General features: G+C 37.8%; 1 protein-coding gene across 1 annotated transcript in view; it reads left to right on the top strand.

Moving 5' to 3' along the window:
- The window catches only part of CDH20 (cadherin 20), a 204,451-nt gene that overhangs the window by 163,606 nt on the left and 13,449 nt on the right, over nt 1–27,396 (top strand). The window contains exons 6-9 of the mRNA XM_047767028.1: nt 1,794–1,981; nt 7,949–8,202; nt 22,002–22,138; nt 24,900–25,021. Of these exons, the coding sequence (XP_047622984.1) occupies nt 1,794–1,981; nt 7,949–8,202; nt 22,002–22,138; nt 24,900–25,021 (701 nt within the window). The remainder of the gene's footprint in view (nt 1–1,793; nt 1,982–7,948; nt 8,203–22,001; nt 22,139–24,899; nt 25,022–27,396) is intronic.

The raw sequence follows: 27,396 nt of genomic DNA, 5'->3' as shown, positions 1-27,396 counted from the left end.
GTAGCTGCACAATAGCAAAACAAAATACAATAACTGGGGTCTTGATCCTGCCCTACAAGATGCCCAACATCCTAACACCACTCTAAAGCATATATTTTGAGTTATCATTTTTTTTAAAGCAATGGAAAATCTAGAATAGAGTGGAAGCATGGATTTTGTTGCGTGGAAGACAAAACAAATGTATAAAAGTAATCTCTGTGTCTCCAAATGTTGTTCATACACCATCTCTGCTTTCTCTAAAATAGCCATTATTTTTTGACTTCAAAAAAAAATTCTTTATCTCACTATTTCCCCTTCTACTTGCTAAAACTAAGTTAAATGATCTCATTCTATAACCTACCTTGGATGAACTCTTCTGCATTATTAATGCTCCAATTCCTCATTCTAGGAATCCCACTTTCCTTCTTTTTCATAAATATTATCAAAACTGATTATGGGATGTTGATAAAATGACACATCTACTATTTTATATTGAACAAGTTCAATCACCTTTAATTACTAAATATAATAGAATATCAAGACCTTAGATATTACTTTCTAATATAATGCATCGTATGTAGAAGTTTTTGTGTATGTTTGTTTATACACAGAACACATAACTTTCTTGGAGAAAATATAGGCAGATACATGTTTGTTTTACCCAAACATGTTCTGCAATAGCAAAGTCTAATCCATCAGACTTTGGAAGTGAATGTAAAGAGATCAGGAAACCCAAGCACCTGCCACATTAGTATAGACATTAGCAATGTCCTGACTCATACTGGCAAAGAACAAGCATCATTTCTTCTATGCAAGGGAAGATGCTGTCAGCCTCCCCAAATCTTTGCAAAACTTGAGCCCTCACATCCCAGGCTGCCCAGGTTCACATCCCCACAGCTTGCAATGCATATTAGAAAAAGAAAGACCATGTATGTATTAAAAACGTGATTTTTGATTTTGTTATTTAGCCATTCACATATGACCAACACAATAATGAAGAACATCAGAAAGTTTAGCTCCAGAGAAGGTACGTTAATGAAAATACGACTCTGTGGAGATGAAAATGAACTGAATTAGTGAATTCAGGATATCAAGTTGAAAAGGAGAACATTACTGGCTCTGAGCTTCTTACGTAAGTGAGAACTTAGGGGTATTCTATTCTGGAGAAGAGAACGAGTATCAGAGATCTGTCCATGAAGAAGCCTCCAATGGGCAATACCAGGTACAAGGACACATGGATGGCTAATACAAGAAGCTGGTGGAATTTGTTCTCCATGGTGATCCTCCTTTGTAGGTCACTGGTCACCATTAAATTTGAGCAGGTGGTCATAGAGATGCACACTCAGCATGCTGGCCAGGCCGCAAAGGAAAATGGGAGCATTTGAAATGTGAACAGAATAAATAGGTACATTAGACCACAGTGGTTTGTTTCTACTTTTCCCAGAAGGAATTAGCATTTGGGGAAATAGGTTATCAGGAAGTACTGAAAGACTGGAAGGCAAGATACTTCCTACCACTCTGAAAGTAGATTCACTGAGATGAGAATGTATTTTTGCTTTTGTCCTGTCCTACTCCTAGGATTATGATAAAGGTTTTCTAGCCCCTCCTTCGCAAACATCCAGTACAGACTATGACCCATAATGGTTTTTTTTAGCCTCTTTAGATCTGTTTTTTCATCTGTAAAACTCAAGTTTTAATTTTTGGACCATGAAAAAGATGTTTGGCACAGCACAGTGGGTATGATGTGATACTGAGAAGGCGGTGTCTTCTAGTGACAGATCACCAAAAATTCATGTTCTGACTCTTCTTTACAGAACATTATCAGATGAGTGTGTTGGAATCAGCTCCAGTTAGCTCTACCGTGGGGAGAGTGTTTGCCAAGGATTTGGATGAAGGAATCAATGCGGAGATGAAGTACACTATTGTGGATGGAGATGGTGCAGATGCATTCGACATTAACACAGATCCCAATTTCCAAGTTGGCATCATAACTGTGAAGAAGGTAATCCAACTCCTTTTTCCAAATCATTTAAATAGAGGCTCTGAATGTGTATGAGATATCAGTAAGACTGCTATATTACTGTTATCCTCTGATAAAACAGTCTTGCCTATTATTAAGGGGGGGGGAAGCTTACTTCTTTTGTTTATATGTAAACACTGGTTGTGTCAACATTTTATAAAAAGGGTACCAAGTCATGATACAAACATTTTTTTTTTCTTTTTTGGCCACCTTGCGGCATATGGAACTCCTAAGCCACAGATCAAATCAAATCCCAGGTTGCAGTTGCAACCTATGCTGAAGCTGCAGGCAACACTAGAGCCTTAACCCACCGTGCCTGGCCGGGGATCAAACCTGCATCCCAGTGCTCCAGAGATGCTACTGATCCCATTGCACCAACAGCAGGAACTCCACAAACATATTATATGTCACTTCTAGCTCACCACTTAGCTACTTTAAAAACTGCTGTAGCTTAATTCCCTAATGATGCTAATGACTTAATCGATATTTGCATTTGAACAACCTCATTTTTTGCCATAATATACCATAAATAACAATGAAGTAGGCTACACTATTATTATTAATCAATAAATAACATGTAGAGATTTTTAAGTTGCTACTTAAAGACCCATAGATGCTAATTAGACTTGAAAAGACTTTATCGAGCATACTTTGCTTCATAAGTTAATACGTTTTCTGAATATAAGCTACAGATTCTGTAGCATAAGGCACATATGGATATACTCAGCTGAAAGACAAAACCTAAAAAATTTTGAAGTTTTAACATCCTAATAAATACATCTGATAAAATGCATTAATTCAAAAAATCATTGATGTAATCTGCCTTTGCCTTTATTTCAAATACATTTTAAAACCCAAGATATCTTATTTATTCAACAAATATCTGTCGAATGCCTACTTATGTGCCAGGCACTGTTCTAGTCATTTAATGTAAAGAATGAAAACCAAAACCCTCTGCCCTCTTGAACTTTACATTCTAGTAAGGAGAAGAAGACAATCAAAACAGCAAGTAAGTCAATAAAGTAGTATATTAGAAGATGGTGACTGCTATGTAGAGGGGGTGTAAGAACAAAGTGAAATCAGAAGAGCCAACATGACTTCAAATTTAACTGGGTAGTTGGGATTGGCCTCATAGAGAAGGGACATTTATGAAAAGACTTAAAGTGGGCAGAGTCACCACATAGAGATGGGCAGGTTGACAATGCACAACTCTAGGAGATGTCCTATAAGTGACTTTCAGTGAGAACTATAAATGGCAACCCTATAGACGAGGGAATAAACATGGAAATATTGAGGAAAGTGTTCCAAGCAAAGGAACAGCCAGTGCAAAGGTCTTGAGGTATGACTCTGGTTTGTTTCAAGAATAACAGAGAGTTTATAAGGCTGGAGATGAGGTCAGAAAAGTAACAAGGGGACCAGATTGTGTTAGGACCTTGTAGGCAGATGTAAGGTCTTTGGGTTTTAATCTGAGTAAAATGGAGAATTGGAGGATTTTTAACAGATGCGTGACATACTGGACTTTCATTATGAAATAATTACTGTGTATGCTATGCTGAGAACAGACCATAAGGATAAGAATGGAAACAGGGAGACCAGCTGAGAGGCTATTGCAATAATCCAGGTAAGTGATGATGGTGGCTTAGTCTGGGGTGTTGAGAATAGAGGTGGTGAGAAGTGGTCAGAATCTGAATATATTTTGAAGGTAGAGTCAACAGGATTTCCTAACAGGTTGGATGAGAATATGAAATAAAGCAACAAAAATAGAGCTGCCATTAAGTGAGATGGGGAAACATTGGGATTCAGTCCTAGGTACGCTGCATTTGCAATGTCTATCAGACCCCCAAGTGGAGATGTGTAGTAGCTGTTGGTTATAGGAGTCTGGAAATGGGAGAAGAGTTCTGGGCTATAAATATAAGTTTGAGAGTCATAAATGGTACTTAAAGCAAACAAAAAGGAATGATACTCCAAGGGACTGAGCGTAGATGGAGAAGACGACAGTGAAAGAAGCACTGTGGCACTCCAATGTGAAGAAGTCAAGGAGAGCAAAGACAATCAAGGAGACTGAGGAGGAGAGACCAGGGTAGGCAGAAGGAAATCAAAAGAGTGTGGTATCCAGGAAGGCATGAAGAAACTGTTTCCAAGAGAAGAGAGCAACTGCCTGTGGGCAAATGCTGCTAAAGGTCATATAAAAACACTGAAAATTAAACACAGACTTTAGAACATGGAAGTCATTGATCACCTTGGCAAAGGCAACAAAGTCATAACCTTTTTTTTTTTTTCTTTTTTAGGGCCACATCTGCAGCACATGCAATTTCCCAGGCTAGGAGTCTAATCAGAGCTATAGCCACTGGCCTCTGCCAGAGCCACAGCAACACAGGATCGGAGCCACATCTGTGACCTACACCACAGCTCTCGGCGATGCCGGATCCTTAACCCACTGAGCAAGGCTAGGGATCGAACCCGAAACCTCATGGTTCCTAGTCGGGTTCATTTACCACTAAGCCATGACAGGAACTCCAACAAAGTCATAACTTAGAACGTGGCCCAAGTTAATGTGTTTAATAACTTTATTCTATGCTGTTCCATAGAGCTGAATTAATACTGCTTTAGGGAAGAAGTATTCACTTGTTTGTCCTAATTTATTTAAGGTGCATTCAAGCACAGCAAAAAAAAAAAAAAAAAGATATATCTAGCATTCCTCCAACCAGAAATTTTTATAAATAGTATAAAATGATGTCACAACAGTGCAAAATGCTGACATTAGCTTTGGAATCATCATATGAATGAGTCTGAATGTAGTTTAAATACTGCATTATTTTATTTATATTCTTTGAGAATTAATAATACATGCCAGAATTATAAAAGTGACTAGAAATAATAATACCAATCTCATGTGTATGACAAGAGATTAAGAACACTCTTCAGAGCTCCCGCTATGGTGTGACGGGATGGGCAGCGTCTTGGGAGCGGCTGGGACACAGGTTTGATCCCTGGCCCAGCACAGTGGGCTGGAAATCCAACATTGCCCCAAGTGTGTCTTAGGTTGCAACTGTGGTTCCAATCTGATCCCTGGCCCAGGAGTTCCATATGCTGAGGGGCAGCCAAAAATGACAAAAGAAAAAAAATTCCCCTATTATTTTGCATGCCTCAGGTTAAAAATTAATAACACCTTGCTTACCATAACTGGTAACTATAAACAATGTAAGAACTCAGAGTTTTGGATTATTATTTTTTTAATGCAAAAAAATTATCTTTAAAAAATCAAGCACAGAAAAAGGTTTTGAGGTTCTCAATGTATTTAACTTTTTATTTTATATCTTAAATATATAAGGTAATTCTAAATAATAACAATATTAATTTATGTCAAGTTATTAAAATATATCTTAGACCTTGTTAATTTAAAAATATTAACTATTACAATTTTGTATATGATGAGATCAGTTCAGAGTGATATGGCTGTAGACTGTATCTGAAAAGAACCTCAAAATGTCATTTCCCCAGGTCCCTTAACTAGAGAAAAGATTAAAACTCATAAGAACACTGTATTTCATTGTCATTGCTAAAACTATATCCATATTTAATCAAAACATATATCAATTTTGCCAAGGTCATTTGGATTTCTCTTCTGAACTTATGAGGTGGTAGAAAATGGAATTAAGAAAGAAGTCAATAAGTTGAGTAGATGGACAAGTCAAATATAATAAATACTTTAGAGGCCACTGACTGCACAATCTATACCTTTGTAACGACATTCACTCAAATGCTTGATCCACACCCATCTTCCCCGTTTGTCATTAATAATGTCATGTAAAATTGAAACAGAAGTTCTGCTTTTGATTTATTTCCCTAAGGCCTATTATTTGTCTAAAAAGCATATACTTTTTCAAAAAGAGAAATTAAGTTGAATTGATAGAACTGGGTCTTCATAAAATCACACTGATTACTACTTGGTACCTTGGGTCTTTTTGACTTTTAAGTAATCAATCAATTGATTTTCAGTCTCTTAATTTAAATCTTTGAAAGATAACTTGAAATACATTATTTTTAGCATGTTCTTTACTCTGTATGAGCATGGTCTTAGATCTTCAGCATGTCGTCAATCTTCCATTATACAATAAACAATTGTGTTAAGTCCATTCTCCACTTAGGCAGCCCACAAAGCACAAAACTTTTGTATTTCATCAAATCTAAGGTGCCATGAATTGTAATTCTCATCATTGTTTTATATGCCACTTAAAAAAAAAAAAAAAAAAAAACTCTTGGAGTTCCCATCTTGGTGCAGCGGAAACAAATCCGACTAGGAACCATGAGGTTGCGGGTTTCATCCCTGGCCTCACTCAGTGGGTTAAGTATCCGGCATTGCCGTGAGCTGTGGTGTAGGTCGAAGACGCGGCTCGGATCCGGCATTGCTGTAGCTTTGGCATAGGTCAGTGGCAACAGCTCTGATTAGACCCCTAGCCTGGGAACCTCCCATATGCCGCAGGAGCGGCCCAAGAAATGGCAAAAAGACCAAAGAAAAAAAATTAAACTATAAAACTTATTTAAAAAGGAGCTCCTGCTGTGGCACAGTAGGTTAAGACCCTAACTGCAATGGCTTGGGTCACTGCAGAGGTACAGGCACGGGTTCAGATTCAGTCCCCAGTCCAGAGCAGTGGGTTAAAGGATCCAGTATCACCACAACTGCAGCATAGGTTGCAGTTGCGGCTGGGATCTTATCCCTAGCCTGGGAACTCCATATGCTGCAGGGCAGCAAAAAAGAAAAAAAAAGAATTTGAAAATAACAAATTTAGTTAAAGCAACTACTGCTGCTTATTTCTCAAAAGCAAACCAGTTGTTTACACAGACACATGCCTCTTCCTAACATGAGATGTGCTGACATATTTTATGGAAAAGGGGGCAAATGAATGAAATATCTAGCTAGGAAAACTTGAGTCATTGCCAAATGGACATATGACTTTTAAGGTTTAGAAACTGCTTTATTAACCTCTGTAATTATTTTATAGAACTGAACTGCCATGATTTTTTTATTATTTATATTTTGAAGTAAGTATTGCTTTTTATGTTTTTGTTTTAAAAAAAATGGATTCTTAAGAGATAACATTCAAGTCCACTTTCTGCCCTGAAGTGCAGTACTTATTTTGACATAAAACATTCTGAAGACAGAGATAGATCCAAAAAAGGATCCACCAAAAAATTATATTTTATGACACAAGATTTTATTAGACAAAATTAAACTTTTGTGGATGAGCCTGAATGAAGAATTTAAAAATCCAGAGCCACATTTCTACTGTCACAGAATAACCACATCTGCTTAAGGCAGTCTTCCAGCTCTCTGTTTCTTTAACTGTAAAATGAGGCATTGAATTAAGTTTTTGGAAGATTGTCTATAATAAACTATGTACTACAAATAGTGATCTGACACAGTGCACTAAGAACCTTGTGAGCTGCTTATTGATAGCTTCTTGAAAAAAAATCACTATTGCCTTTGTACTCAAGAAATTTTTTTTTTTTAAGCAAGAAAACAGAAAAGCCTAGACCTCAGTTGTATGGGTATTCTGAAACAAAACTCAAACTCTCTCTTAATTATCATGATATCTTTTCAAATGAACAAGCATTTCTAATAACGTGACCATGCTGATTAAAGAGTGGACAAGTTAAAGTTGGCCTTGCCCAGTGTACAGAGGCTTTCTTAATCAGCCAACGCTTCCTTCACTATCTCTGAAGCATCTAGCATCCTCCTTACCTTCTCTATCCAAATAGAGTTGAAACTGACATTAGGACTAAGAACTATGGAACAAAAGAAAAATTCCCCGTATTTTTCCTCTTGCCTCTTTTCCACCATTTTAATATGTTTGAGAATCTACCCACTGGCCATGAGTATTGGTCAGCCTTTACAACCTTGACGTATATGCTTCTAGCTAATCAATTTTCCTGTCATTACTTTTTCAGCCCCTGAGTTTTGAAAGCAAGAAAAGCTACACCTTAAAAGTGGAGGGAGCCAATCCTCACCTAGAGATGCGTTTTCTGAACCTAGGCCCATTTCAGGACACAACCACAGTGCACATCAGTGTGGAAGATGTGGATGAGCCTCCTGTGTTTGAACCTGGCTTTTATTTTGTGGAGGTACCTGAAGATGTGGCGATTGGAACAACCATACAGATCATTTCTGCCAAGGACCCAGATGTGACCAACAACTCGATCAGGTTTTTCCATACATTTCACCTTTTCCTTATACCCTGGAATCTTCCCTTACTTTGTATCTAATTTTCTAGCACTCTTCCTCTTTTCTTCTTCCCATCTCTGGAGACTCTCCTATCTCTTTAAATTCTTTCTGCTCAAACAACATAGACTTTTCATGTCATTTAGAAGTGATGTATCATTATGTCTATAACTCACTGTTAGTTGGTTCAGCAACACGTACACACACCTTTCAGTTCTCAATTGGGGCGTTCTTGACCTCAGGGAGTAGATAATTCTTTGTTGAGGGGGCTGTCCTGTGCATTGTACAATGTTTAGCAGCATCTCTGGCCTCTGTCAACTAAATGCTAGTAGCATCCCCTGAGTTGTAACAATCTATGTCACGAGATGCTTCCAAATAGACACTAGATGTCAAGACATTTAAAAACTACTGAATCTTAGTGGTGAATATAAAGGTGATCATTGTACATTCTTTTAATTTTTATGAACCTTTGACTTTTTTACTTTAAAAATGAAAAAAATAACATATAGAAACACATATTTCCATATACTACAGAAAGAACAGAATAGAAACTATAGGGAGTTCCCGTCGTGGCTCAGTGGTTAACGAATCCAACTAGGAACCATGAGGTTGCGGGTTCAATCCCTGGCCTCGCTCAGTGGGTTGGGGATCTGGCATTGCCGTGAGCTGTGGTATAGGTTGCAGATGTGGCTTGGATCCTGCGTTGCTGTGGCTCTGGCGTAGGCCGGCTGCGACAGCTCTGATTAGACCCCTAGCCTGGGAACCTCCATATGCCACAGAAGCGGCCCTAGAAATGCCCAAAAAAAAAAAAAAAGAATAGAAACTACAACTGCTGTCAAGAGCTCTGATGCCATGTAGACTGGCTTTCTACTGCAAGCCCATATCCACCTCTCCAAAGCACGTTTTAAACATGAAGATTCCAGATGCTTCCCCCTGGGGGGGGGGGGGGCGGGGAGGAGAGCTGTTCCTATAGTCATGGCAATTTCCCATAGACTCTGGAACCAAAGCACAAACAGCTGGTGGACAGGTTGATATTTCAACCTTCCAGAGCAACTGCCAAGCCTCTGAAGCTTGACACAAAAGATCAGGATCCCAAGGCTGTCTGAGGCCATCTGTCACATTAATTGTTGAAAGTCACACAAATGGATCTAGGGCTTTAGTGCATGCAGACAGCACATTTTAAACACACCCCCAATTTATCAAAGGTCTTTTCTGTCAGCTGGCTACTTTCCTCACTTGGTGCCATTTTGTATTTAATGAAAATGTGCTTTTGCAGTTTAATAAAGACGGTTCTCTGCTGAGATTAACTATACTGAGGGAAATCAGCTTCCTCTAATCAATTAGCAAACAATTTAAACTTTCAAGCATTAAAATGGCTAAAATTATTTTGTTTCAATTCTGATATCTGATTTTTAGAAGACAACTAACTAGTTTTTATAACAACTTTATATAAGTGATATTTCAACCTTAAGCTTTTTAAATGTATAATAGGACAGGAAGAAGTTAGCGAAATCATATTACCCCTAAAAAAAACACACAAATGAAACCAATTCAATTATAAATTTATATTCCTAATACAAATATTATAGTTTATATTCATAATACAAATACATCAGAAGCCAAGAACATATATCTATCTTCTGATTAATCTGTTCATATCAGAGACAATACTGTGGGGAAACTTCAGAGAAGAAAACTTTATAGAGGGAAAAGGTTTGAAATAAAACAAGCACAGTATGAAAAAATCAAATCCCACTTCTAAAAGAGTCAGTCAGAATACCCAATGGATACTTCCACATCTTCTTCCCAGTTTCTGACTCTGGACTCCTGTATGGTATGCACTGGAAATACGGTTTTGTCAGGAGCCACACTACTAAATGATAAGCAAGAGAGACTGAAAGCAGTCAGGAAATACACACACACACACACACACACACACACACCTAGAGTGAATGTGCATTATTATTCAGGACTAAAGTCATTATCTCAACACATATCTAGGAAGGAAAGAGAAACACCAGCAGACCTAGTTCCACCACTGGCATGGAGCAAAAAGAGGTACACAAAATGAGGGAATCCTGTCTGGCTCACAGAAAATGCTGCTTCAGATGATGAGCCATTGGAAACTACCAGTTGGCCAGCATGGCACAGCAGTTAGCAACAGGGAGGTCTATGATGGGGTGTTGCTAGTCTAAGAGATCTTGGTTAAGAGGAATCCAAGAATGAACAGGGAGAAGGCAGAGTCCACTGGGCTAATTCTAGGTCTGGACTCTAAGTCTCAAGAGAGAAAGTGGCACGAACAAGACAGTAGGCCTTGAGGTAACAAGACAAGCGTTTGGGCACAGGGGGTAAAGCAGAATTCCACTTAGCAAAACTAGAAATGCAATCCTCCTCTGCATTTCAGATGCAAAGAAGGAAGAGAATTCATATTGCTAGATACAGAGGCTCTGACTCTTTGTACTGTCCCACAGGAACAAAGAATGGTCCCTGGACCCAAAGAGACAATTGGGAGTCCTGGATTCTCAGAGAGAAAAGCACCTAGAAGTGAAATCTCTGGCTATCGCTTAACAAACACGTTTGGGAATTACTTTCCTATGTTATCTTTCCCCATATTGCTCTTTTTCTCCCTATAAGTTATTTTTTTCTAAAACAATTTGCATGTTATATGCAGCTTGGCTATCAAATTTATCTTCTGCATTTTTATTAAAAATAAATGAAATTCATATTCCTAAAAGAAAATACATATTAAACCATCCAAAAAAATCAACATTATCACCTGAATTAAAATGTTATGGATAAAAGGTCATTTAACTTCTAGAAAAGATTACCAGGACTTTTATAATCTCATTTCTAGAAAGTTTATGGTGTGTTCAGGCATATAAACTGGTCATTATTTACTAATGAAGCCAAAAGTAAGTCTCCAGATTTAGTTATATATCCATGAAAAATACAATGTTTGGATGATCTAAATTTTTAATAAATGCTCAAGGAATTTCTAGCAAGCAGGAAACTGAACCATTTGGCAAGTGAAATAGGCTTCTGCTGGTATGGAAACAGCCTGACCTCCTGTGCCTTCCGTGTGTGTGTGTGTGTGTGTGTGTGTGTGTGTGTGTGTGTGTGTGTGTAAACAGCCTGACCTCCTGTGCCTTCCGTGTGTGTGTGTGTGTGTACACTTAGGGAGCCTGTCTGCTGGTATGGAAACAGCCTGACCTCCTGTGCCTTCCGTGTGTGTGTGTGTGTGTGTGTGTGTGTGTGTGTGTGTGTGTGTGTGTGTAAACAGCCTGACCTCCTGTGCCTTCCGTGTGTGTGTGTGTGTGTACACTTAGGGAGCCTGTCCTCCCTACCTCCGAATCATTCCTAAATTCAGAGAAAGGCCTCAGGCAAGTAAACAAGCAGGGAGTTCAACAAATACCAGCTATTGTTCACTGAAGGCAGTTTTGTATATGTATGTTATGCCTATTCTGTCCACAGTAGGTGAGAATATTATGGTTAGAGAAAGGAAAACCACCTACATAATTCACTAGCGTATCCCAATTTTCTCATTTTCCATCTGTATCTACACCTTTAAATTTGTTCTCCTGACTCCTCAAAATTGGCCCAGTGTCCCATTCAGAGTAATGAATGCTATTATTGCCCCAATTCAAGCCCCGCTTGGGAAATTGGAAAGTGATTCCACTTGATGAGGGAGGCTTCTCCAAGGCAGGCTCGCAGTGTCTCCTCTCAGTGTGTCACCAGGCAGTACTGTCATGGGTTCTGTCAGTTATTTGCATCACTCCATCTCTCATACCATCTGTGACATTTGCTATGGCATTGTAGGTTTGAATGCAGAAAGCTGGTTCATCACAGGCTGCCTCTCCCCCTGGGAACTATGCCTACAGCTTGGAGAGCTGCCATCAGGGTTATGGCTCTGTGGGCTGCATGGCTGGCTTTTCTTATGTTTGGGGAACTGAAAGAAAAGGCTGTCATGAGACAACCAATATTTTTTTCTAAGACAAAACTCAACTCTTAAAATAGCCAGTAGGAGTTCCCGTCATGTTGAAGTGGAAACAAATCCAACTGGGAACCATGAGGTTGTGGGTTCGATCCCTGGGCTCGATCAGTGCGTTGAGGATCTGGCGTTGCATGAGCTGTGGTGTAGGTCACAGACACAGCTCAGATCTGGCGTTGCTTTGACTGTGGCGTAAGCCAGCAGCTACAGCTCTGATTAGACCCCTAGCCTGGGAACCTCCATGTGCCATGGATGCAGCCCTAAAAAGACAATCAGTCAATCAATCAATCAATCAATAAGCCAGTAAACTTTAAAACTAAATCACTAATTTATACTTGGGGGAAATAAAGCTCCAGTTAATTTTGAATGGACTTTGTAGGCATGTGTTTTTTACTTTTTATTATAGTTAATTTATAGTGTTTTGCCAATTTCTGCTGTACAGCAAAGTGACACAGTCATGAATGTGTACACACACAGAGTTTCCTGTGCTATACAGTAGGCCTCATCACTTACTCATTCTAAATGTAACAGTTTGCATCTACTAATCCCAAACTCCCAGTCCATCCCTCTCCTTTCCCCACCCTTGACAACCACAAGTCTGTTCTTCATGTCTGTGAGTCTGTTTCTGTTTTGTAGATAGGTTCATTTGTGTCGTATTTTAGATTCTACATGTAAGTGATATCATATGATATTTGCCTTTCTCTTTCTGACTTACTTCACTTAGAGAATCTCTACTTGCATCCATATTGCTGCAAGTAGCATTACTTCATTCTTTCTTATGTTTGAGTAGCATTCCATTGTGTATATGTACCACATCTTAATCCATTCATCTATCGACAAACTTTTAAGGTTGTTTCCATGTCCTGGCTATTGTGAATAGTGCTGCATTGAACATAGGGTTCATGTATCTTTTTGAATTACAGTGTTATATGGATATATGCCCAGGAGTGGGATTGCGCAATCATATGGTAGTTCTATATTTAGTTTTCTGAGGAACCTCCATATTGCTTTCCATAGTGTTTGTACCAACTTACATACCCACCAACAGTGTAGGTGTTTTTCTCCCTACCCTCTCCAGCATTCATTTGTAGACTTATTAATCATGGCCATTCTGTGAGGTGGTGAGGTGGTAACTTGATCACTACAGTTTTGATTTGCATTTCTCTAATAATTAGTGGTGCTGAGCATTTTTTCATGTGCCCACTGGCCATCCGTATGTATTCTTTAGAGAAATGTCTATTTAGGACTTCTGCCCATTTTTCTATAGGGTCTTTCTTGTTATTACTGAGTTGTATAAGTTTTTTGTATATTTGGGGATATTAGGCCCTCATCAGCTGCATTGTTTGCAATAATTTTCTCCCATTCTGTGGGTTGTCTTTTTGGGTTTTTTGTTTTTGTTTTCCATGCTTTTCTTTGCTGTGCAAAAGCTTGTAAGTTCAATGAAATCCCATTTGTTTATTTTGTTTTTATTTATATTGCCTTGGGAAACTGACCTAAGAAAACATTCGTATGGTTTATGTCAGAGAATGTTTTGCCTATTTTCTCTTCTAGGAGTTTTATGGTGTCATATCTTATGTTTAAGTCTTCAAGCCATTTTGATTTGATTTTTGTGCATGGTGTGAGGGTATGTTTTAATTTCATCGATATACATGCAGCTGGCCAGTTTTCCCAGCACCACTTGCTGAACAGACTGTCTTTTTTCCATTCTTGACCCCTTTGTTGAAGATTAATTTACTGCAGACGTCTGGGTTAATTTCTGGGCTTTCAGTTCTGTTCCATTGATCCACATGTCTGTTTTTACAGCAGTACCACAGTTTTTTTCTTTAAATTTTTTATTGTTATTTCCCCAATACAATTTTTTTTCTACTGTACGGCATGGTGACCCAGTTATACATACATGTACAGATTCTTTTTTCTTTCATTATCATGCTCCATCATAAGTGACCGGACATAGCTCTCAGTGCTGCACAGCAGGATCTCATTGCTAATCCATTCCAAAAGCAATAGTTTGCACCTATTAACCCCAAGCTCCCAGTCCATCCCACTCCCTCCCTCTCCCCCGAGGCAACCACATGTCTATTCTCCAAGTCCATGATTTTCTGTTCTGTGGAAAGATTCATTTGTGCCATATATTAGATTCCAGGTATAAGTGATATCATATGGTATGTCTTTCTCTTTCTTACTTACTTCACTCAGTATGAGAGTCTATAGTTCCACCCATGTTGCTGCAAATGCCATTATTTTGTTCTTTTTTATGGCTGAGTAGTATTCCATTGTGTATATATACCACATCTTCCTAATCCAATCATCTGTTGATGGACATCTGGGTTGTTTCCATGTCTTGGCTATTGTGAATAGTAATGCAATGAACATGCGGATGAATGTGTCTTTTTCAAGGGAAGTTTTGTCCGGATATATGCCCAAGAGTGGGATTGCTGGGTCATATGGTAGTTCTATGTATAGTTTTCTAAGGTACCTCCATACTGTTCTCCATAGTCATTGTACCAGCTTACATTCCCACCAACAATGCAGGAAGGTTCCTTTTTCTCCACACCCTCTCCAGCATTTAGTTATTTGTGGTCTTATTAATGACGGTCATTCTGACAGGTATGAGGTGGTACCTCATGGTAGCTTTCATTTGCATTTCTCTAGTAATCAGGGATGTTGAGCATTTTTTCATGTGCTTGTTGGCCATCTGTACCTCTTCCTTGGAGAAATGACTATAAAGGTCTTTTGCCCATTTTTCCATTGGGTTGTTGGCTTTTTTGCTGTTGAGTTGTATAAGTTGCTTGTATATTTTAGAGATTAAGCCCTTGTCCGTTGCATCTTTTGAAACTATTTTCTCCCATTCTGTAAGTTGTCTTTTTATTTTCTTTTTGGTTTCTTTTACTGTGCAAAAGCTTTTCAGTTTGATTAGGTCCCATTGGTTTATTTTTGCTTTTATTTCTGTTGCTTTGGGAGACTGACCTGAGAAAATATTCATAAGGTTGATGTCAGAGAATGTTTTGCCTGTGTTCTCTTCTAGGAGTTTGGTGGTATCTTGTCTTACACTTAAGTCTTTAAGCCATTTTGAGTTTATTTTTGTGCATGGTGTGAGGGTGTGTTCTAGTTTCATTGATTTGCATTCAGTTGTCCAGGTTTCCCAGCAATACTTGCTGAAAAGACTGTCTTTTTCCCATCTTATGTTCTTGACTCCTTTGTCAAAGATTAATTGACCACAGGAGTCTGGGTTTATTTCTGGGTTCTCTATTCTATTCCATTGGTCTGTCTGTTTTAGTACCAGTACCACACTGTCTTGATGACTGTGGCTTTGTAATATTGCCTGAAGTCTGGGAGAGTTATGCCTCCTACTTGGTTTTTGTACCTCAGAATTGCTTTGGCAATTCTGGGTCTTTTGATGTTCCATATAAATTTTTGGATTGTTTGTTCTAGGTCTGTGAAAAATGTCATGGGTTATTTGATAGGGATTGCATTGAATCTTTAGATTGCTTTGGGTAGTATGGCCATTTTTACAATATTAATTTTTCCAACCCAGTAACATGGAATATCTTTCCATTTCTTTACATCTTCTTTAATTTCCTTGATTAATGTTTTGTAGTTCTCAGCATATGAGTCTTTGACCTCCTCAGTCAGGTGTATTCCCAGGTATTTGATTTTTTGAAATGCAATTTTTGTTAATTAGTTTGAGTAGTTTTGGGGTTGAGTCCTTAGGGTTTTCTATGTATACTATCATGTCATCTGCATACAGTGACAGTTTTATCTCTTCTCTTCCTATTTGGATGCCTTTTGTTTGTCTGATTGCCATGCTATGACTTCCAGTACTATGTTGAATAACAGTGGTGAGAGTGAGCATACTTGTCTTGTTCCAGATTTTAGTGGGAAGGCTTTCAGTTTTTCTCCATTGAGTATTATATTTGCTGTTGGTTTTTCATAAATGGCTTTGATTATGTTCAGGAATGTTCCCTCTATACCCACTTTGGCGAGGGTCTTGATCATGAATGGATGTTGGACTTTGTCAAATGCTTTTTCTGCATCTATGACATGATCATGTGGTTTTTCACTTTTCTTTTGTTAATGTGGTATATGACGTTGATTGATTTGTGTATGTTGAACCATCCCTGTGAACCTGGGATGAATCCCACCTGTTCATGGTATACAATCTTTTTTATATGTTGTTGAATTTGGTTGGCTAAAATTTTGTTGAGAATTTTTGCATCTATATTCATCAAAGATATTGGCTTATAGTTTTCTTTTTTGGTGGTATCTTTGGTTTTGGAATTAGGGTGATGTGGCACCTAGGGTGAGTGTTCCTTCTTCTTCAAACTTTTGAAAAAGTTTAAGGAGGATGAGTATAAGTTCTTCTTTGTATGTTTGGTAAAATTCACCTGTGAAGCCATCCGGTCCTGGACTTTTATTTGTAGGGAGTGTTTTTATGACATATTCAATTTCATTTCTAGTGATCGGTCTGTTCAGTTGATCTATTTCTTCTTGATTCAGTTTTGGCAGGCTGTAAGTCTCTAGAAAGTTGTCCATTTCTTCTAGTTTGTCAAATTTGTTAGCATACAATTGTTCATAGTATTCTCTCATGGTTTTTTGTATTTCTGTAGTATCTGTTGTGACTTCTCCCTTTTCATTTCTTATTTTGTTTATTTGGGTTTTTTCTCTCCTCTTCTTGGTGAGTCTAGCCAGAAGTTTGTCAATTTGGTTTACCTTTTCAAAGAACCAGTCTTGGTTGTACTGATTTTTTCTATTGTTTTTTTTTAATCTCTATTTTATTGATTTCCTCTTTGACCTTTATGATTTCCTCCCTTCTGCTGACTTTAGGTTTTGTTTGTTGTTCTTTTTCTTATTCATTTAGGTGGTGGGTTAAGTTGTCAATTTGAGATTTTTCTTCTTGTTTGAGGAAAGCCTGTATTGCTATGAATTTCCCCCTGAGCACTGCTTTTGCGGCATCCCATAGATTTTGAGTGGTTGTGTCTTCATTATCATTTGTCTCGAGGTATTTTTTTAATTTCCTTCTTGATTTCCTCATTGACCCATTGGTTTTTTAATAGCATGTTGTTTAGTCTCCATGTAGTCAGTTTTTTCTCATTTCTTTTCCTCTGGTTGATTTCTATTTTCATGCCATTGTGGTCAGAGAAGATACTTGAAATAATTTCTACACTCTTAAATTTTTTGAGGTTAGCCTTGTGCCCCAGGATGTGATCAATTCTTGAGAATGTTCCATGTGCACTTGAGAAGAATGTATATTCTAATTTTTTTGGATGTAATGTCCTAAAAATGCTTACTAAGTCTAACTTTTCTATTGTGTCCTTTAGGATCTCTATCGCCTTACTGATTTTCTGTCTAGAGGATCTGTCCATTGATGTGAGTGGGCTATTAAAGTCTCCTACTAAGATTGTATTCCCATCAATTTCTCCTTTTATGTCTATTAGTATTTGTTGGAGGTATCTGGGTGCTCCTATATTAGGGGCCGATATATTGATGATAGTAATATCTTTTTCTTGAATGGATCATTTAACCATTAAATAGTGTCCTTCTTTGTCTTTATGGCCTTCATTTTAAAGTCTATTTTGTCTGATATGAGTATTGCAACTTCTGCTTTCCCATCTTGTCCATATCTTTTCTCATCCCCTCACTTTCAATCTATATGTGTCCTCTGCCATAAGGTGAGTTTCTTGTAGAAAGTAGATTGAAGGTTTTTGCTTTTTTATCCAATCTGCCACTCTGTGTGTTTTGACTGGAGCATTCAGTCCATTGACATTTAAGGCGATTATTGATAAAAATGTATTTATTGCCACTTTAAATCTTGTTTTCCAGTTGATTCTATGTTCCTCTTTTCTTCTTTTATTTTTTTTTTTTGGTTGGATGGTTTCCATTTATTTTATGCTTGAGTACCTTTCAGTTTTTGTGAATGTAATGTTTGGTTTTGATTTGCAGTTGCCCTGTTTTTTAAGTATGTTAACCCCTTCCTATATCTGCTTGCTTTAGCCTGACAGTCATATAGGCTCAAACACATCATTAAAATGCACAAAGAATCTATATTTTCTTACTTTCATTCCCCACATTGTATGATTTTGATGTCTTTTTTTTTTTTTCCAACATCTTCATGTTTAGATCTGTATGCTGGCTTATTTAAGTGACTGCTTTCCAATTGTGGTTTCCTCCATCCTAATTCTTCTTTTTCTTTTTTTTTTTTAATTTAGAGAAGCTCTTTCAATATTTCTTTTAGAATGGGTTTAGTATTGCCGTACTCTTTTAGCTTTTGTTTGTTGGGAAAATTCTTTATTTCCCCTTCTATTTTAAATTATATTCTTGCTGGATAGCATATTCTGGATTGCAAAATTTTTTCCTTTCATCACTTTAAATATATCTTGCCACTCCCTTCTGGCCTGTTAGTGTTTCTGTGGAGAAATCAGCTGAAAGCCTTATGGGGGTTCCCTTATAATTAATGCTTTGCTTTTCTCTTGTTGCCTTTAGAACCTTCTCTTTAATTTTTGCCATTTTTATTACACTATGTCTTGGTGTGGGCCTGTTTGGGTTCAGTGTGTTTGGGGCCCTCTGTGCTTCCTGTATCTTGATATAAGTATCCTTTAGGTTTGGAAAGTTTTCAACCGTAATTTCTTCAAATATTATTTTCAATCCCCTCTTCTTTTTCTTTTCCTTCTGGAATTTCTATTATGCATAGATTGGCCCACTTTATATTATCCCATAGGTCTCATATTGCTTTCATGTTTTTTCATTTGGTTTTCTGTCTGCTGTCCTAATAATTTCCATTATTTTGTCTTCCACATCACTATTTCGTTCCTCTGCATTATTCATTCTGGTCTTTATTGCCTTTAGCTCAGTTTGTATCCCTGCAAATGAGTTTTCTAGTTTTTCTTGGCTCATCCTTATATTTTCTAGTTCCTTTCCAAAAGAATTTGCATTACTGTTCATATCCTCTCTTAATTACTTCAGTATTTTCACTATCTCCCTTTTGAACCAAATGTCTGTCAAACTGCAGGGGTCTGTTTCATTGTTGACTGCTTTAGGTGAATTCTCCTGTTCCTTTGATTACTGTAGCTTTGAAATGTTGTCTGAAGTCTGGGAGAGCTATGCTTCCTTTTTTTTGGCAGGTATTTATTCTTTATTAATTAGCCTACTGTTTGCTGGTAATAATAGTCAATAAACTATCATGGCTTAATTTATCTTCAAAAAGAGATAAGGTTTTGTTTCCTTAAACAAGCTCATACATTCAATGTGCCTAGGTTTGATTCCCAGCAGTCTAACCTTGGACAAGTGACTTAATCTTTCCATGCCTCCATTTTCTCACCTGTAAAATGGAGATAACATTTAGGATGACATTTTATACCCCGTCCTCACAGGATTATTGCAAGGATTAAATAAGACATTTAGAGCAGTGCCTGGCTACAGTAAGTTTTCATTAAATAAGATCAGAAGCAGAGAAAGGCATGATTTACTTCTTAAAATTTCCCAACTCTTAGAGAGGTATAACTGAAATGATCCCAGCTTCTCTAGCCTTCAGTGGTCACCTTTCCCTTTAATTCCTAATTCTCTGAACAGTCATCCTGAAACTCTGCAGGAAAAAATACATACTTGAAATAAAATACTTTACCAAATAATACATATACAAGTATACATTATATGTATATGTATTTCTATATATTGAAACAAAAATTTTACCATCAATATTTACCCTTACTGAAAGTAATAATCTGGCATGCATATATTATATACACACACACACTCACACATATGTATTTTGCTTTTTAGGGCTGCAGATGTGGCATATGGAAGTTCCCAGGCTAGGGGTCAAATTAGAGCTGCAGCTGCCAGCGTACACTGCAGCCACAGCAACACCAGATCTGAGCCATGTCTGCAACCTTCACCATAGCTCATGGCAACACCAGTAAGGCCAGGGATTGAACCAGCTCCCTCATGGATTCTAGACAGATTCATTAACACTGAGCCACAACGGGAACTCCCTATTCTATTTCAGTTTCTTTCTACACTAGTCATAACCCACCATATTGATTTTAATTTGAAAAATAATGCACTAAACAAACTGCTTACCCAAACTTTTGGTGGGATTTTGGGCAGTATTTCCCAGTTTTGACAACTTTAAGATATAGATTGCATTTGCTAGTAACTTTAAATAGAATTTTGAACTCAATATGTTACAATAGTTTATATATATACTTGCACACAAACACATATACATATATGTGGTATATACATATAACACAATCATTTAAATATAATCATATTATATATGCAATTGGAGTTCCCGTCGTGGCGCAGTGGTTAACGAATCCGACTAGGAACCATGAGGTTGCGGGTTCGGTCCCTGCCCTTGCTCAGTGGGTTAACAATCTGGCGTTGCCGTGAGCTGTGGTGTAGGTTGCAGACGCGGCTCGGATCCCGCGTTGCTGTGGCTCTGGCGTAGGCCGGTGGCTGCAGCTCTGATTCGACCCCTAGCCTGGGAACCTCCATATGCCGCAGGAGCGGCCCAAAGAAATAGCAAAAAGACAAAAAAAAATTAAAAATATAAATAAATAAATAAATAAATATAATCGTATTATATATGCAATAGTTTATATGTAAACATATGTTTCAAATCTCATTAGCTATGTTAGTAATCAGCAAATTATTAGCTGTGTAACTGCTATGAAAGTGACTTAACTTCTCTAAGTGTTAGTTTCCTTTTCTGTTAATTGAGATATTACCTAAATATCCTAGAGATGTTGCAGAATTTAAAAAGAAGCTATAAAATGCCTAGTACTCAATAAATGGCAGCCGGCCATTACCCAGGACTACATAAGTTTCTTGAGAATGGCTCTCAATCATGGCTATATAGCAAAATCCCTTATGGAGGTTTTTAAACATACAGATGCCTGAGCCTCCCTCCACACCTAGTGAGTATCCAAAGATGGGGACCAGGTAAGATAACTTAGGTGAGATAACACAAACGTTAGGCTGCCAAATCAGGTTCAACAGGAATTCCAGATCTTACCCAGAATCAAGGTAAATAAGGATGCAAATGATATAACAGTGGCAAAACATGAGCTAATACTGCCTGAACAGAAGGCGCTATTTTGGCGATAGAACATCTGCTTTTTATACTCCATTAATTACAAAGTTAACATAATCTTCTCCAGCAAGCTGTGCCCCATTAATAAATTCCAGACTTATTTACATTAACCAACCAAAAAGACCTGATCCATCTTGCTAAAAACATTCCATAGGTAAGGACATCTCATCTAGCGCATGCCATTTCTGTGTTTTCAGCAGGTTGGTCATCAGTATGTCTAAAAGGACATAATTCAAATATTTCTTCTCAACAGGTGACACTAAATTACAGGGACCAGAACCACGTAACTATACTTTTTCCACTTCCAACTTAGCATTTCCGAACTTATTTGAATAAAATTTGTTTTGGAAAAAATAGAGGTTGACATCAGTATCCCAAAAGCCTTAGGGCACAGGCAGTTTTTGGCTTTAAATTGTTGAAATTGATCTTTAAATAGCTTAAAATTGCCCTAAGTCCTTGGTACCCTGTTGTATTTCACTTTATAAATGAGGATATTAAAGCAGTAATAGTTTGTTGTTGTTTTGTGTTTGTTTGTTGGGGGCGGGGGTGGGGTTGGACATGATAAAACAGGAATGCAGTCCTCCAAGTGTTCATAACTCCGAACTAGTCCCATTCCACATGGTATGCACTCAGTTCTCTAATGTAATATGCTATAGTGTGCTTATCCAAATAAAATGAAGTATTTAATCTGCTTTTGCAGATATTCCATTGACAGAAGTAGTGACCCTGGAAGATTCTTCTATGTTGACATTACAACAGGTGCCCTAATGACTGCAAGACCCCTTGACCGAGAAGAGTTTTCTTGGCATAATATTACTGTCCTTGCTATGGAAATGAGTAAGTAACACAATAAATTGGTCTCCATATAATGACAAAATGAATGCATTGTAGAAAGTAGAAGTTTCTAGAGCTTACTGGAATAAGAATTATATTCTTTATGGGAAGAAATGGAAAGCCTAGTTTATGCAAGTGAGTGAATGTATTTAGTTCAAATACTTATTGAGCATCTTCTATATATCTGGTCTTGTGCTAGAGATAAAAGCTAAACATGCAAAAGGAGCACAGAAAATAGCATCCTTAAACCAAAGAGACAGACGTATTAAGACAAGAGAGACTTCCTGAGAAATTTAAGAGGAATTTAATCTAATCTAAATCAATTGTTAATAACATTAGGAATGCACAAAATGGTATAAAATATTATTGTTAGGTGAAAGGAAGCATTTATAACACATCACCCTCATTACATACATACCTATATTCACATGCATATGAGAATTTGAGAAGTCTTGCAACAAAAGGCAGATTTATTAAAATAAACTTAAAAATAGAATTGAAAACTAAAAAAATAGATTTTTATTATAATTAGATTATATACTCCTACATTCCATTTTTTTTTAAATAACACCTAGTGATGGTAAAGGTTCGGGGAAATAGCAGACCCTAACATACTGGCAGAAGTATGTATCTCTATGCAGGAGAGCAACATGGCAATTAATCTTTTGCATTTAGATTTTCCAACATATTCTTACTTTTTTAAGAATTCTACTTCTAATAGTTATCTTAAGGAAATAAGTATAAATATTAACAAAGATTTATGTACCCAAATGTCCACTGCATTATTTTTTTGTTTGTTGGCTTTGTTTTTGTCTTTTTGTCCTTTTTGGGCCGCAACCGCGGCATATGGAGGTTCCCAAGCTAGGGGTCTAATCAGAGGTGTTGCCTCCAGCCTATGCCAGAGCTACAGCAATGACAGATCCGAGCTGCATGTGCAACCTACACCACAGCCCATGGCAACGCTGGATCCTTAACCCAGGGATCAAACCCGCAACCCCATGGTTCCCAGTCAGATTGGCTTCCGCCACGCCACAACGGGAACTCCCTGCATTGTTATTTTAAAATAAGGGGAAAGGAGTAGAATCACCTAAGGGGAAAGGAGTAGAATCACCTAAATATCAAATAATAGGAGTTTGAATAAATTATGATACAGCCATACAGTAAAATGAGAATACCATGTTGATATTAATACCCATGCTTTCATATTTCAATGACCCATGATAATCTTGCCAAAATATTAAAGTTCTGAATACAACTTTTTAATTTTGCTTAACTGCAGTGCATGTGTGTGTGTGTATGTGTGTTTTAGAGAGTTTGAACAGAGTATTATATATATCATATAATGGATATTTCTGGTGGTAGGACTGTAGGTCATATTTATTCTCATGTTTTTCTGGATGTTTCATTATTCACTGTATAAATAAGTACCACCACAGTTATAATGAAAAAAATTTAAATGGCAGCACTTTTAGTAACCAAGCAATTAAAATATTTATGGGAAAAACATAGTATAGACATCCTTGAGAAGGAGGAAAAAAAGGGGGGGGGGATGAACCAGAAGAACAAGGCATTATGAAGTTTAATAAAATTTTTTTTGATCGTTTACTAAGCATAATTTCTGAGTCTTGTAACTTCTGTCTTATGCTTTTGTTTACTAAGCATAATTTCTGAGTCTTATATTCTATCTTGTCTTCTTCGGATGGTGGCCAAAACACAAAAAGACAGGAGGGGCGCTACTGGAGCTGTGCAATTATCTTTGTGGGGCAAAGCCAAGCAAAAAACAAAAGGACACATTTCCCCCACAAGTAACTTCTGCCCCAGCCAAAGATATGGACTTGGTGTGTGTTCCACCCTATAATATCCCCTCAGTCCATAAGCAGAAATACATGTGCAGCATTACCTGTAATCCCATGAGTAATTTAAAACCTTCCAATTCAACAAAGTGATTACACGGTTTCCCTGCTATCCAAAAGCAGAGTGTTCTATGAAACATTCTGTAAGCCAAAATGGTATAAAGCAAAGAAGCAATTACCTTATGACATGTCTTGCTAATAGATGCACTAAATAAAATGCACAAAGGCTCAAAGACACAGTTCAAAAATATGATGGCTTGATGCTGAGATGCTGAGTGTGGTTCCTGAGAAGGAGCTTGGTGGTGCCACTCTCACTGCTCAGGATGAGTGATGCCTCTATAATGGCTCACTGTTAAACAAACATTGAATGCTATTTTGGCTTTTTGGCTTTTTTCATAAAGGCGAAAATCCTCTTTTGGTTAGCAAAAACAGGTACTAATGTCGATCTTTCATAAAGGTGAAGTCATGTAAAGGCAACTTTCGAAAAGCAGCAGAAATATGTAGTACACAGGAATAAAGCCAAGCCAAGATATACAGTATGAAACAGGCTGTTTTGAAGCTCAGAAAACAGAACTGACCTGTCTTTAATTCCACAACCTGAAGTATGAGCCAAGTGAGAGATTCAAAACCTCTTTTAGGATCATTTTAAGATATCTGTTCCCAGAGTCTCATCCCTCCCCCACCCCGATACCATACACACTCTCCAACACACACCTCCTTCTGTCCATGCTTCTCATGTTCCAGCCACGCTCTTAATGGGAAACCCCTGCATCTTGTGTTGCTATTTCCATGTCCTTTATCCATTCCTTTAAAAACCAGCTTGAGGAGATAGATACCTACTTCAACAAAGAGCTGCTTTGTTGCATTACTGGACTTTCCTCACCTTCGGGTTCTTTTTGTGCTCTCTTTAGACAATCCTTCCCAGGTTGGAAGTGTTTCTGTCACAATCAAAGTCTTAGATGTGAACGACAATGCTCCAGAGTTCCCCAGATTCTATGAAGGTTTTGTCTGTGAGAATGCCAAAGCAGGGCAGGTAAGGCAGCTTGTGAGGCGTGCACCTTGGTTAACCCCCAACAGGTGGAAATGACTGCTACAGATAACCAGATTTGCCGTCAAAGAAATTTAGATCCAGAAACTAACAGTTTACAGAACAGAGTCCCCAACTTCTGTATATCATGGTGCAACAGTTTACTTGTTAAGACAACTATCTGGAGCCTCCATTACATTTTGTGACCTAAACAAGGCTGTGAATCAAGGTATTTTTCCACTTTGTAACTGAACTGTAGAGAATCAATTGTAATAGCATGTGTTTTGGGTCCTGAAAATGACACACCATTAAGATCAGGAGGAAAAAGAAGAGTCTTTTTCTCGGTTCAGCGTGAATTCTTGAAAACATTTGCAGTACAGAAAGTTTTTCTTTTCCCCTTTTTTGGCCACCCCGTGACATATGGAGTTCCCATGCAGGGATCAGATCCAAGCCACAGTTGCAACCTATGTGCAGCTGCGTAAACACTGGATCCTTCAACCCACTGTGCCAGGCCAGGAACTGAACCCACGTCCCAGCCCTGTGGAGATGTCTCCAATCCCATCACACCACAGCAGGAACTCTGGGAAAGTTTATTTTTTATATCTTCCTACTTCCCTTTCTTCCAGCAACAAGTAGCTGTTTAGGGACTGCCTGCCCTATTCTAAATACACTCTGTTACCTGGAATTACCTACTCTTTCTCCTCCCTCCAAACACCCATTTTCTTAGGACCACTCATGTCAGGTAAGTTTTGAGAGAAAAGGCACCTGAAGGAATTTTCTCCTTATATGAAATAACTTTAGTTCCATAATCTTCAGATATATTTGCATATTTTTCTAAAGTCTGCTTTTAAACCTAAATGAATATTTGGTTGACTAAATTTCAAGCGGTATAACAAGACAGCAAATTGTGCTTGGAATGGCCATGTATTAATATATCTGTCAGGCTGCTGCCACCCCATCCCACCCTTCCACTCCTCAGACCATAGGCCATCTTCCCTCTTCAACTTTTATAAGACTCTTTCCTCTCTACCTATGACCTAACAGATGCCCTAACAGTCCTAACTTATTTCCCTGGGGGCACATCTTGTGGTCCTATGGCTTCTGGTTGGGGTGGATGCAAACAGCAAGGACTCACGCTTTGATAATTCAGATTTTCCGACTGTAATGCAGCTTTTGCTTTTACTTCTCTCACTCTTCTGTGGCATCCTGCTGCACAGAGAGACTCTGTCTTTACAACCAAAACTTACATCAGCCTCTGGAACTCACTAAAGATTGACTCAGCACATCTTTACCATTCTACTTAAAGCAAAAATGATTCCCTTACCCCAGGGCGGGGAAAAAAGTGTCCTGTGATTCTAATCTATATTACCTCATCCCCTGACTCCTGAAATTCAATGCAATGGTCTATAGTATGCCTAAATTTTTTTTTCAACATGTCTGAGATAATTCTACTTCCACATCTACTGAATTTCTAGACTAGAAAGATCTGAAATATTACACAGTCAATAAAAGTTGCAATGAAAATCTTAGAGTATAAGAAATGATCCATGCTATTACAAGTAAAGAAAGGAGGTATAGAAACTACATGTACATGCTTGAAGTTATGTAAAATTATATCTGCATGTGAACAAAGACTGGGAGGCAGGATCAAAAACAGCAAAGGTTACTGTGCAAAGAGATTTGAGTAAGAGGATTTGGGCCTTTGTTTTAATAATTTTTGTATGTAATGTGATGATTTACATATATATTGAAGAAATACAACATATAAATTTTGTTTTATGTATTATTATGACAAATATATAATACTTTATAATGACAAGAGGTGAATTTTTCATCTGTAATATAAGAGTAATAGTAGCACAATAAATTAAACATTCCCTCCCCCCTAAAGTGAAACATTTCCTTTCTTAAGGAATAGGACAGGAGCACACAAGCCTATATCACCTATACATCTTCTAATCATCTATTATACAGTTCTTGGAAGCACACTTTATCTGTGACTTCAAGTCCAGATCGTAAGCCACTAATCTGTCATGGTCTGTCATAATTGTCATTTTTGCCCAAGATACATAAATCCTGCCCTTTGATTTTGGCTCTGGGACATGTTTTGAAGATTTTCAAAAGCACACAGCTCAGTAGGTACATGTGGTTTGTGAAGAATTGGGCCTCCTAGTGTTAGATTTGTCAGACATTATTCTCAGCTTTGCATTTGCTGAGCAAGGAAATGTGCTTTCCTCTTGGTGAGGAAAGAAGCCCAGAAAGAAATCAGACGATGTCTGAGGTGCCAGAATCTTGCATGGCAAGTGAGGCTGAGGATGAAATCAGACCTGCTGAGAGGAAAAGGCCAGGAGGGCAAGCTCTGTGCTCTGGACCTTGGGCCC

The sequence above is a fragment of the Phacochoerus africanus genome, chromosome 2 (genome assembly GCF_016906955.1).
Source record: "Phacochoerus africanus isolate WHEZ1 chromosome 2, ROS_Pafr_v1, whole genome shotgun sequence".
Lineage (NCBI taxonomy): Eukaryota > Metazoa > Chordata > Mammalia > Artiodactyla > Suidae > Phacochoerus > Phacochoerus africanus.
Note: the sequence above shows the minus strand (reverse complement) of the source record. Positions and strands in the feature narration are given on the sequence as shown.